The following is a 14,136-nucleotide window of genomic DNA, read 5'->3' as shown; positions in this document are numbered from 1 at the left end:
TCCACACTGCAGATTACTGGGGTTCTGTCAAATTGACAATTTGAGTGGGTGAGACACATAAGGAGGTTGGGTGAGGAAGGCAAGGATGGTGGGAAGGAAGGTTGAGAAAAGGTATGCGTAGGCAGCAAGGGAACAGGATATGGATCTAGCAGTGGTGTGCAGTCTGGGCACAGGTTGGGGAAGAACGGTGTGGCAAATCCTGAAGTGAAAGAATGGGCTGAAAAGCTCACTTGGTGTCAGCCTCCATTCACTACCCACCCCCAAAAACCATCTCGTTCCTCTCACCATTCCACCTGACACAAACCCTCACCCCATTTTAGCTACTAGTTCTGATGATCTCAATTTGGACAAAATTGCTTTGAGCATGTGTGTTGTTGTTAGTCGGTTTACTCTGAAGGAGAATATTACCTGCAACATCACTAACGTTTTCAATCTAGTTTACTTGCCTGTCAACTATTTTGTATGTGTATTTTACAGTCAGTTATTCTAGAAAAAGAAAATTGTTTGGAAACCAGTAGTAATTTTAGTTTTGTTTATGTGCCTGTCAACCATTCAGTAGCTCTAATGTGCAGGAAGTGGTTACCTTTTGCTACCTCCATTATTTTATCCCACCCAGTACTTAACAGTACCTTACAAATATTTTAACACCATAACTTTTAATGTAATATATTTCTGATATACACAGCCTGTGGTTTATTTTTGATCATATTATGTAATGACTAGTTGGTTTCTCAGAAGTGCTTTTGTTATGACTTAAAGAAAAAAGTAATCATAGCATAGTGTTAGAACACATTAGTGAAGTAAAGCAGTCTGTGTTCCAGCAACAGCCGCCGCAGCATATGTGCCCCAGGCAGCAGCAGCTGCTGCTGCAGCGGCAGCAGCAGCACACTCGCCCCCAGCCACGTATCCTATTTTTTACCCATGCACGGCTCAGCCCATCTACATGTCACAGCAGTTCCAGTATCCAACTCTTGCGGTGAGTGTTATGTGTAGCTTCCATTACGACAATGTTCTTTTATTTTTTTAATGAACACAATACTGATGAAGAAAGCAGTATTATGTAGTCACAGATTGTCATGTGCCTCTTTTAATGTGGTTTTGTGGCAGTTAGTTGTCTGTTTTAGGTGGTATCAAATATGGAAAAAAACAATAAAGGTGAGGCTTAAGGTGAGACAAAGAAGCAGTACATATGTCGTAGAGAATAAATATCTGGCAACAAAAGCTCTTAAGTTGTGCTTCTTTACAGAATTATTTAGTATGATAGTATCAACTTTGAAAATACCAGCTGCTTTGAATCGTGATGATGAGAATACAGTGTACTTAAGATTCAGTTAAAAGATTAGAAGTTTGAGGAAGAGGCAAAAAGAAAAGAAACAGATGATATGAACCATTCATAAATCATCCATTTTGTTTGAATGACGTGAGATTTTGACACTACATGTTCGAAAGCGGTTGGACAAAAGATCATTGACAGTAAAATTAGCATTTCAGGAAAGGAATAATATTTAAGCCAGACAGATTGATAGTTTTCAAACTCCCACCCCACCCTGTTTTCTGTGAGGGAGGTGGCAAGGCACTGGACTCCTGTTCAGGATGACAGCAGTTGAAATCCTTGTGAAACCATCCAGCCAGATTCTGGTCTTTCATGGTTATCCTAAATCATTTAAAGCAATTGCTGAGGTGATAACTTTTAAAACGAACATGGTGTGCTTTCTTCTCCAATCTGACTTAGTGCTTAGTCTCCAATGATCTAAAAATTATGGCAGCATTAAACCCAGACCTTCCCCCTCCCATCTCCCTTTCTTTTTAAAGCAGAAGTCTTTTTGCACATATTTACTTTTCCATGTCAGCAAATAATTGCATGATGAATCAGTGCTTAATCATAACTGACGTTTCCTAGGAGTATTTATGGTGTGGAATGAATCGAAATAAGTTGGTTTGCAGTATATTGTGTATGTGGCTACCAAACATCTTTGGCTTAGTTGTACACCTGACAAGTTAAGTACAATTGCATAGCAATAGGCACACTTCATGGGGAGTCTTTGATCAGCAGGAGGAAACATCCTCCCACACAGTAGGAGTGAGCAGAATGTTGTTAACTGTTCATTACAAAGATTTGAGATCTGAAAACGAGGATGTTGCATGGGGACCTATTAACCAGAACTAAATGTCAGTCTTACGGTGTTCTCAGAAGAGTTAAGTTAGCAGGATCATCTGAACAATTGATGCCCTAATAGAATGGATTTGACGGGAAGCGGTTTAAATCCTCTGACAGTGTTGTAGGTGGTGATGAAAAACATTCAGATCCATCTGGAAGAATGGGTATATATTCCATGTTTCAACTTACAGCATTTATTTTTAAAAATTAGTCACTTTTTCATTTCAAAGTATTTAATGCCTTCCTCATAATTTAAGATACTGAAAATAAAATTAGGTAAAAATGATTTTCTATTTTTACAGTTTTTCCAGAATTATTGTTTGTTCTGCTGTTTGTCAGATACACCAGTAAAGCTGGTAACAAGTAAAGTTCTAAACAGTATTGGATTTCTTTCTCATCTTTTTGTCATGAGACCTTGTAATTTATATGACTATAAAAAAACTGCATATTTGGACTGACAAAAAAAAAAAGTGTACTGTGAAGCAGAAATCAAGAGATTTTAAATAACTTCTCCTACTGATGTATTCATAATGACTTACACTATTACACATGTGAAGATGAGCAGACATAGATGTTTCATAATCATTATATATATATATATATAATGTACATTTGGTTAACACTTGAGGTCCAGAAAATTGCCATTTTTGTCAGTTTTTTAAAAAGTTACTGGCACAGTTTCACCTGTAGCTGGCTTTTCTTTGGAAAGGTTTGGAACATTCTAGCATGCAGAGAGAGAGATGTTGCAACAAAAGCAATATCAACTTGTATCAGTTGTGATTGTTTTGCCAATAAATTGTCTCATCATCTCTGAACAAATCATAGAAACCTGTGTTGGATGCTGCTCCATCAGGAGATTCATTTGTAAAAATGAAGAGAATTTGATAAATAGAACAGAACTGAATTGTAATTGCAGCAGCAGAATCTGTTGCAGCAATACTTGCAACAGAAAACTGTAGCAGACTGCAGCTTAACTTAATAGGAATAATCTTCAGACTGTTTACAAGCTGACATTTTTGTGTTCAGTCTAGGATCATTGAATTCTGCCTATAGTGCTTCCAAAATTTCTTGCCCACTCAACAAATGCGACACATTTATAGCATAATTACAGCAAACTGGAAAACTAACAAGTAATCGCTTCATGAAACGATGCAAGCATGCAATGGTTCGGTCAGTCTCACAACTGCAGCTGTTGTGTTTGCTACTGCATCTTTCAAAGTAATTCTAGTAATTGACAGCAGAAGGCAGCACCTTTCAAGGGACAGGTAGTGAGACATCTGGGCATTGGTCTTGTATAAAATTTTGTCTAGTTTTTGAGTGATAGGTGCCCAGCATGTTGTGAAAATTGCGGCCTGAGATATAATTGGGCACATTCCTTTGAACACAGTGTCGTAATGCGAGTAATACTCAGGTTTGGTTGCCAAAGTATTAAATATTTCTCAGAACTGCAAAGTGTAACATATCTCCAATTTCAGTGCCAGTGGTTTTAAGAGAATAGCTCTGGGTTTTTCCTTTGTTGAAATTGTGTCTTTGTTTTATTCTGCGATGTGAAGAGTATATGATGTAGGGATAGAAGAAACATGTTACCTCACCTTTAGGTAATTAGTACGGAATAAATGTTAGTCCAAACTCTATAAGTATGTGACCATCATGCTGTCTTTATAACTGAATATCATATCACACATCCAAAGTTGCAGTAGTGTACTGTTCACTGTCACTTCAAATTGGTCTAGATAAGCTGCTTCTCATGTCAGAGGGCACTGACATAGTTGTTGAGGAGGAACAGTACATTAAGATATGAAAGTCAGAAAGTAGGGAGAGTTGTAAAAGTGCTGTGTTTATTTCTGTCTCCACATTTTTATTGCACTCTTGATGTTTTTGTTCTCACTGTTATACAGAACATTTACAGGGTGTTTCAAAAATGACCGGTATATTTGAAACGGCAATAAAAATTAAACGAGCAGCGATAGAAATACACCGTTTGTTGCAATATGCTTGGGACAACAGTACATTTTCAGGCAGACAAACTTTCGAAATTACAGTAGTTACAATTTTCAACAACAGATGGCGCTGCGGTCTGGGAAACTCTATAGTACGATATTTTCCACATATCCACCATGCGTAGCAATAATATGGCGTAGTCTCTGAATGAAATTACCCGAAACCTTTGACAACGTGTCTGGCGGAATGGCTTCACATGCAGATGAGATGTACTGCTTCAGCTGTTCAATTGTTTCTGGATTCTGGCGGTACACCTGGTCTTTCAAGTGTCCCCACAGAAAGAAATCACAGGGGTTCATGTCCGGCGAATAGGGAGGCCAATCCACGCCGCCTCCTGTATGTTTCGGATAGCCCAAAGCAATCACACGATCATCGAAATATTCATTCAGGAAATTAAAGACGTCGGCCGTGCGATGTGGCCGGGCACCATCTTGCATAAACCACGAGGTGTTCGCAGTGTCGTCTAAGGCAGTTTGTACCACCACAAATTCACGAAGAATGTCCAGATAGCGTGATGCAGTAATCGTTTCGGATCTGAAAAATGGGCCAATGATTCCTTTGGAAGAAATGGCGGCCCAGACCAGTACTTTTTGAGGATGCAGGGACGATGGGACTGCAACATGGGGCTTTTCGGTTCCCCATATGTGCCAGTTCTGTTTATTGACGAAGCCGTCCAGGTAAAAATAAGCTTCGTCAGTAAACCAAATGCTGCCCACATGCATATTGCCGTCATCAATCCTGTGCACTATATCGTTAGCGAATGTCTCTCGTGCAGCAATGGTAGCGGCGCTGAGGGGTTGCCGCGTTTGAATTTTGTATGGATAGAGGTGTAAACTCTGGCACATGAGACCATACGTGGACGTTGGCGTCATTTGGACCGCAGCTGCAACACGGCGAACGGAAACCCGAGGCCGCTGTCAGATCACCTGCTGCACTAGCTGCACATTGCCCTCTGTGGTTGCCGTACGTGGTCGCCCTACCTTTCCAGCACGTTCATCCGTCACGTTCCCAGTCCGTTGAAATTTTTCAAACAGATCCTTTATTGTATCGCTTTTCGGTCCTTTGGTTACATTAAACCTCCATTGAAAACTTCGTCTTGTTGCAACAACACTGTGTTCTAGGCGGTGGAATTCCAACACCAGAAAAATCCTCTGTTCTAAGGAATAAACCATGTTGTCTACAGCACACTTGCACGTTGTGAACAGCACACGCTTACAGCAGAAAAGACGACGTTCAGAATGGCACACCCACAGACTGCGTTGTCTTCTATATCTTTCACATCACTTGCAGCGCCATCTGTTGTTGAAAATTGTAACTGCTGTAATTTTGAAAGTTTGTCCGCCTGAAAATGTACTGTTGTCCCAAGCATATTGCAACAAACGGTGTATTTCTATCGCTGCTTGTTTAGTTTTTATTGCCGTTTCAAATATACCGGTCATTTTTGAAACACCCTGTAAAAGGTACACGGTTTTTAATTTTTATTAATGAATCATTCAGAACACGTATTCTGGGTGTCCCTCTTAAGTGATCAGCTGCATGTTCTCTGGTGTTTCAGCAGGAATTTGCAATTAATTTTTGTAATGTGTAGCTCATCATGTCTTTCATGAGATGCTCAATGTCGATGGAAAGCATTGTTTTTTTTTCCATTTACAAGCAAAATTATTTTTAAATGGGAGTTTACATGATCAGTTTGTAGAGTGGTCTCAAATTAGTCTAGTGTGATACTTTTTTGAACAGTATGTATTACCGGGGACAGTAAAACACAAAGAATAATCTTTACTCCAGCATTGGCTCTTCAATGCTGCCACATGCGGGCTTAAAAAGTGGTTGCCCTCAACTACATACCCTCAGACTCAGAGTTGAAATATTAAAAGGTTTGGCTGGTTTCATTGTCTAGTGGCTGGAATACGTAGTTGCGCATTACAAGCCAAATAGTGCTTAGCCTACAGTATACAATATAAATATACACATGAATTCAATGGTTGAAGGTTCCTAGCACTCAGCAATTGCGAATTTTGAATGTAACATAGAAGTTTATAAATGAAAGATTGCAAATTAAATAAAATCTGCAGGTACTATTTTTGACGACTTTAAATGATGAGTACAATAGCAGAAGTACATTTAAGAATGCCTTTTATTATTGCAAAACACTTATTGGTGTCGATGATCCAGCAATTAAATAAAATATAAGTTGAATAACAAAGAAACAATAGAATCCTACTTCACATAATTAGTTACGAGCAACAACATAGCTCGCAAGATATTCACTTCTAAACGCATACTACATCATCTTTGCAGAAGCCACGTAAATCTCACAAGTGCACAAGTTGGCACTACGAAATATTTCAATCTCCTACGACCACGCACAAACTGCCCAACACCCTCCAAGTATTTCCTGTGACCATCCGATGCGCCTTCCCACCTAGACACCCCCCCCCCCCCCACCCCACCCCCCCAAAATCTTGTGCGACCCGATGCTCCTCCCCCACCCCTACAGTCCCTCCATTGACTTCAGTAGTCGCCTACTGTAGTAACAAGTGCTGTGATTGGATAGAGTGCTCCTGCCATGTCTCCAAGCCAACACACACTCTGACATATTGAAACACATACGAAATACTAAATTTACATTTAAATAACTTGAAACTAAATAAATATTCCTACAGCTGGACCATAAAAATGCTCTAACACACATTATTAAATAAACATGTATCAAAGGAACAGAAGCAAAAGTAGGCCAGTAGCCTAATGTCTGTGCTTTCTAAAACACAGTACATATTTGACCAATTTCTTCATGAATATTGTTGTTGTTGTTATGGTCTTGAGTCCAAAGACTGGTTTGATGCAGCTCTCCATGCTACCCTATCCTGTGCAAGTTTCTTCATCTCCCAGTACCTGCTGCAACCTACATCTTTCTGAATCTGCTTAGTGTATTCATCTCTTGGTCTCCCTCTACGATTTTTACCCTCCACGCTGCCCTCCAATACTAAATTTGTGATCCCTTGATGCCTGAGAACATGTCCTACCAACCGGTCCCTTCTTCTCGTCAAATTGTGCCACAAACTCCTCTTCTCCCCAATTCTGTTAAATACCTCCTCATTATTTATGTGATCTACCCATCTAATCTTCAGCATTCTTCTGTAGCAGCACATTTCGAAAGCTTCTATTCTCTTTTTGTGTAAACTATTTATTGTCCCCGTTTCACTTCCATACATGGCTACACTCCATACAACTACCTTCAGAAACGACTTCCTGACAGTTAAATCTATACTCGATGTTAACAAATTTCTCCTCTTCAGAAACGCTTTCCTTGCCATTGCGTCTACATTTTATATCCTCTCCTTCAACCATCATCAGTTATTTCGCTCCCCAAATAGCAAAACTCCTTTACTACTTTGTCTCATTTCCTAATCTAATTCCCTCAGCATCACCCGACTTAATTCGACTACATTCCATTATCCTTTTATTGCTTTTGTTGTTGTTCATCTTACACCCTCCTTTCAAGACACCGACCATTCCGTTAAACTGCTCTTCCAGGTCCTTTGCTGTCTCTGACAGTATTACAATGTCATTGGCAAACCTCAAAGTATTCATTTCTTCTCCATGGATTTTAATTCCTACTCCGAATTTTTCTTTTGTTTCCTTCACTGCTTGCTCAATATACAGATTGAATAACATCGGGGTGAGGCTACAACCCTGTCTCACTCCATTCCCAACCACTGCTTCCCTTTCATGTCCCTCAACTCTCATAACTGCCATCTGGTTACTGTACAAATTGTAAATAGCCTTTCGCTCCCTGTATTTGACCCCTCCCACCTTCAGAATTTGAAAGAGAGTATTCCAGTCAACATTGTCAAAAGCTTTCTCTATGTCTACAAATGCTAGAAACGTAGGTTTGCCTTTCATTAATCTATTTTCTAAGATAAGTCATAGAGTCAGTATTGCCTCACGTGTTCCAACATTTCTACGGAATCCAAACTGATCTTCCCTGAGGTCGGCTTCTAGCATTTTTTTCCATTCGTCTGTAATGAATTCGTGTTACTATTTTGCAGCCGTGTCTTATTAAAGTATTAGTTCGGTAATTTTCACATCTGGAATTATTATATTCTTCTTGAAGTCGAGGGTATTTCGCCTGACTCGTACATCTTGCTCACTAGACGGTAGAATTTTGTTAGGCCTGGCTCTCCCAAGGCTGTCAGTAATCCAAATGGAATGTTGTCTACTCCTGGGGCCTTGTTTCGACTTACGTCTTTCAGCACTCTGTCAAACTCTTCACACAGTATCGTATCTCCTATTTCATCTACATCATCTTCCATTTCCATAATATTGTCCTCGAGAACATCGCCCTTGTATAGACCCTCTACATACTCCTTCCACCTTTCTGCTTTCCCTTCTTTGCTTTGAACTTGGTTTCCATCTGAGCTCTTGATATTCCTGCAAGTGGTTCTCTCTTCTCCAAAGGTCTCTATAATTTTCCTGTAAGCAGTATCTATCTTACCCCTACTGAGATAAGCCTCTACATCGTTACATTTGTCCTCTAGCCATCCCTGCTTAGCCATTTCGCACTTCCTGTCAATCTCATTTTCAAGACGTTTGTATTACGTTTTGCCTGCTTCATTTAGTGCATTTTTATATTTTCTCCTTTCATCAATTAAATTCAGTTTCTCTTCTGTTACCCAAGGATTTCTACTAGCCCTCGTCTTTTTACCTTCTTGATCCTCTGCTACCTTCACTCTTTCATCTCTCAAAGCTACCCATTCCTCTTCTACTGTATTTCTTTCCCCCAGTCTTGTCAATCGTTCCCTAATGCTCTCTCTGTGAAGCTCTCTACAACCTGTGGTTCTTTCAGTTTATCCAGGTCCCATCTCCTCAAATTCGCACCTTTTTGCAGTTTCTTCAGTTTTAATCTACAGTTCATAACCAATAGATTGTGGTCAGAGTCCACATCTGCCCCTGGAAATGTCTTACAAGTTAAAACCTGGTTATATACTCTTATCTGAGACCTTCCAGTATCTCCAGACTACTTCCACGTATACAACTTTCTTTTATGATTCTTGGACCAAGTGTTAGCTATGATTAAATTATGCTCTGTGCATAATTCTAACAGACGGCTTCCTCTTTCATTTCTTACCCCCAATCCATATTCACCTACTACGTTTCCTTCTCTCCCTTTTCCTGCACTCTAATTCCAGTCACCCATGACTATTAAATTTTCGTCTCCCTTCACTATCTGAATAATTTCTTTTATCTCATCATATATTTCATCAATTTCTTCATCTGCGGAACTAGTTGGTATATAAACTTGTACTACTATGGCAGGAGTTGTTTCGTATCTATCTTGGCCACAATAATGCGTTCACTACGCTGTTAGTAGTAGCTTACCTGCACTCCTATTTTCCTATTCATTATTAAAGCTACTCCTGCATTACCCCTATTTGATTTTGTGTTTATAACCCTGTATTCACCTGACCAGAAGTCTTGCTCCTCCTGCCACGGAACTTCACTAATTCCCACTAATTCTAACTTCAACCTATCCATTTCCCTTTTTAAACTTTCTAACCTACCTGCCCGATTAAGGGCTCTGACATTCCGTGCTCCAATCCATAGAACGCCAGTTTTCTTTCTCCTGATAAGTGTCCGCCTGAGTAGTCCCCGTCCAGAGATCCAAATTGCGCGCTATTTTACCTCCGGAATATTTTACCCAAGAGGACACCATCGTCATTTAACCATACAGTAAAGCTGCGTGCACTTGGGAAAAACTACGGCTGTAGTTTACCCATGCTTTCAGCTGTTTGCAGTACCAGCACAGCAAGGCCGTTTTTGTTAGCGTTAAAAGGCCAGATCAGTCAATAAACTACTGAAAAGGCTGCTGCCTCTCTTCAGGAACAGGGTGTATACGACCTGGGACAACCGGGAAAAACTTGGGAATTTTTTCATCCGGGAGGAAACCGGGAAAAACCCGGAAATTTTTCGGAATTCCGAGAATTTTTCATTGTTTTAGCTTTCAGTTAAATTTTTTTAAATTTTGGCTGCGGAATTGATTCTCTAGCAAAGAATGTTATTGCCTGCTGCTGGAGAATGATACTGCAGCAATAAAATATAAACGAGAGGGGGGGAAAAAATAAAACTTTAGTGACAAAGGAAATGTGCAATTTACAACAACAAAAACCCGTGCATACACAAGCGTTTGCAAATAGCAAAAATATGTCAAAGGCCGTAGGGCGCAGACTGTAATTCTTCCTAACAATAAACTGTTTGCTATGAGCATGACGTCACAACTGTTCACATCATAGACTTACTAAATAAAAGTTCACATTAGGTTCGTTTGACCAATTGCCAGCGGTCTGTTGCGCTTGCGCATTTGACTCTCGTATAAGCAGTACCTTCTCCTGCTACTTGAAGTTTGGCTGTTAGCTGTATCGGTAGCAGCAGCAAGCAGCCAGATGAAAATGAGAAAAATTTTTCTCGCGTGCCCTAGCTGCCAGATTCACGCTTGCACAGAGTTGTAGTGGGGAGGTGGTTAACCTCCACGTGACACGTGTTTACGTTAAGTGATTTAGCTGCTTGTCTTCGTGTACAGCTCCCAAGTCGAATGCAAAAAAAAAAAAAAAAAAATTCTGTGACCGGGAGCTATCAGATGTCAGATGTATTAAAATACATTCACATAATTGTGGAGGGCAAAAATATATTATTAATTTCAGTTTTCTGATTTTATTTTATTTCCAAGTTAGTAGCAGTCAAGCATTAATCGCCTTTCAGAACGGTGAAATTATTTTTGCGAGTTTGCTAAAGAAATTTAGCTTTATTAATCTTTACGCTGAGGCAGTCATTTTATTTGAAACGAAGTGTTTCATTCTACAGTATTGGCTAGTTCCAACTTTTCGCTGAATTTCAAGTGCACGTTATCATCTTCTGCCATATATGGCATTATGCCGTAATAAAGAACCAAAAATGAGATCGTAGAGTACTGGTACTCCAAGAAAATTTACATCCCAAAAACCACACTGAAAAGTTTAATATCAGATGGGACCTACTTCATTGTGAACCTGGAAAAAGCCAATTCGCACTTCAAGCCGAATTATGCGTTTTAGTATGGTTTACAAAATTCCGATGCTCTTTGGAGTACCCTCTGATGCCCTGTTTTTTTTATGGTGTAATGTAAGCTCTTTTAGTGCTTTATACAAACGAACATACAGGCTTCCTACACCACTGCAGTTGCACACGCACAATAATACCTGTTTTCTCGCACTCTCTGGAAACTGGTAAATTGAACCTATTTCTAACAGTCTTCGGATAGTATTGCGAACGGTGGTTAGAAAAGCATTACTTTCCAAGTAAATTTCTTCTTACGCAAGATGAATTATGTTACGTGTGAGAAAGTGTAATGGATATCTAAATCACAGAGCGTTCGAAACTGAACAGTTTGAGGACCAGCCACTTACAAGAATTTCGAGCCGAGACATTTATGTCATAATTTTAAATTTACTGGCACATTTGTGTGATGTATCTTAAAGTATAACACACGCAAAAAAGATCAATATTACATGTGAAAGCTTAGCTTCTGTTGTAGTGTGTTAATCTTAGAGACTAATATTATATGTGAAAGCTTAGCTTTTCTTGTAGATATACGGTACTGTGTACATTAATGTAAACCGTTAACTTTTCCTCTTGCGTGTTCGCGCTATGTAACAAGTGATCTTGCTGTTGGCTGACTATAACACGTGTCCTATGCTCTGAATAGCTGCTGCCATTGGCTGACTAGATCTCGTGGCTTGGGATATGACTCGCTTACAAAAGGACATCGCAACCTCAGTTTCAACGCTCTGCAAACTAACGCCCTGTATTTGGTGCAATTCGAATTTATACTTTCGTAATATGAAAATATGGAACGTATATGTTGCTGCAAATCAAAGGTCTTTCCAACACTCCTCTCCTTTTTTTTTAAATAAGTCTCTCCAAAGCTTCTCTGCCCGTCTTTTCTTTTTGTTCCGAGAAGTTCTACGCGATTGTATAAAACCTTAACCATTCAAAGAATTGATAAGTTTTACAGTTCCGAGGGAAAATCTGCAGAAAACCTACTGTCGCTTAGCACAGAAAAAGTGTATTTTCGCCCGGGAAAAAGCGTATTTTTTAAACGGGAAATTCAGGAATAATCGGGGAATTTTTTTTCCTTGTCCCCGTATACACCCTGAGGAACCACACATTTGCCTGGCCTCTCAGCAGATACCACTCCAGTGTGGTTACACTTACGGTACGGCTATCTGTATCACTGAGGTACGCAAGCCTCCCCACCAACGGCAAGGTCCATGGTTCATGGGGGGAGGGGGGGGGGGTGATGAATAGTATATATTGGATATAAACAAATGAATAGTATATATTGGATATAAACAAAATGGTTCAAATGGCTCTGGGCACTATGGGACTTAACTTCTGTGGTCATCAGTCCCCTAGAACGTAGAACTACTTAAACCTAACTAACCTAAGGACATCACACACATCCATGCCCGAGGCAGGATTCGAACCTGCGACCGTAGCAGTCCCGCACTTCCGGACTGCGCGCCTAGAACCACTAGACCACTGCGGCCGGCGGATATAAACAAAGGCATAGTTGAATAAATATATATTTATAAACATACTGCTACCGTTTTTTCGTGTAACTGTAGAGTACTGATGGCCTGAAGCGATAAATAGTAATCGGCCAATCTGACCTCCAATAACTCTTGTACTACTCAAGTTACATGTCTGTAATGTATACCAATTTAGGTTTACACTAATAGCTTTCTAAAGACATGTCAATCGACAAAATCGGATGAACCATTTAGATTTTGGAAAATTGTTGCTGGGTGTTACTTGCTTAATTTACAGTCAGATACTAAACTTTAAACTAAGAAAGATATTGAAAACCTGGTTACACTGTCAGAATCGTCGTGCAAATAATGGTAATGTACACGTTTATTTTTAAGGTATCATGATTCCTCTGGCTGTTATTAATTTCTACATGAACTGTGAAATGTCTGCCATTATGGTTTCACAGAGTCCACCGCCTTTGGCACTCCCAGCATACAAATCTCCTTTGAGACAAAGCACAGTCCTTGACACAGTGTCAACATGGGATTCCCAGCCACGCGGTTGGCCTGGACCACGCGCTGGGGCTACCCCTCTTGCTCCGGCTAATGTTCGGCACCAAGCTGTTGCTGACGAGCCCCAGCTTGCCGAGCGGCCTGTGCACCACACCAACTCCGAACTTAGAATATTTTCAGGGCGCCACAACTCGCCTGTTACCTCATACACATGAAGTAGCAGTCAGCAAGGGCCAGTGTGATGGTTATTCTTTTTGTTTTACTGTCCCTGTTAATACATGCCAATAAAATGAATATCGCACTAGACTAATTTGGGAACACACTATTGAATGAATGGGAAAATAATATTTCACGTTACAACTCATTTTGCTTGTAAATAAAACAAACCATTGCTTTCCAGTGACACTGGGTATGACATGAAAGACACAGTGAGCAGTATTATTTCGTACCGAAACATGAAAGAAAATGTGCCTGATGACTCCTAGGAGGGAACCCTGTATACTATGAAGTAGTATGGTCCATGAACTTAATGCCATGTTCATCTTGGGCAACAAACATTTTCCATTATTGATCAATCAATTGGTATAAATAGGTAAAACTACGATTGAAACTTTATAAATGTTCTGTGTTTGGATAAATAGTGCTACATCGACATCACTACATCGTAACTAATGGGTTTTACTGACGAATGTTCAGCAGATAATTGTGGAAACTTAACAGCATCTTCAAATGTCATTTTTCATTAGATGTAGGGAACCCAGTCCTTGTCTGGTATATCTTGCAGGTATGTGGTTTATGAATGGGTAATTCCATGTCAATTCAATGCACCAATCAACTCGACCCACTCAATTTCTTCAGATTTGCTGCACTCAGTGATCTAGACAAGAGATGATAAACTAT

The 14,136-nt window shown here is 39.9% G+C and overlaps 1 protein-coding gene across 1 annotated transcript in view; it reads left to right on the top strand.

Moving 5' to 3' along the window:
• LOC126474315 (ras-associated and pleckstrin homology domains-containing protein 1-like) overlaps nucleotides 1–14,136 on the top strand; it is an 80,971-nt gene that overhangs the window by 41,337 nt on the left and 25,498 nt on the right. Inside the window, exon 2 of the mRNA XM_050101782.1 lies at nucleotides 776–976. Coding sequence (XP_049957739.1) covers nucleotides 776–976 — 201 coding nt within the window. The remainder of the gene's footprint in view (nucleotides 1–775; nucleotides 977–14,136) is intronic.

The sequence above is a fragment of the Schistocerca serialis genome, chromosome 4 (genome assembly GCF_023864345.2).
Source record: "Schistocerca serialis cubense isolate TAMUIC-IGC-003099 chromosome 4, iqSchSeri2.2, whole genome shotgun sequence".
Classification (NCBI taxonomy): domain Eukaryota; kingdom Metazoa; phylum Arthropoda; class Insecta; order Orthoptera; family Acrididae; genus Schistocerca; species Schistocerca serialis.
Note: the sequence above shows the minus strand (reverse complement) of the source record. Positions and strands in the feature narration are given on the sequence as shown.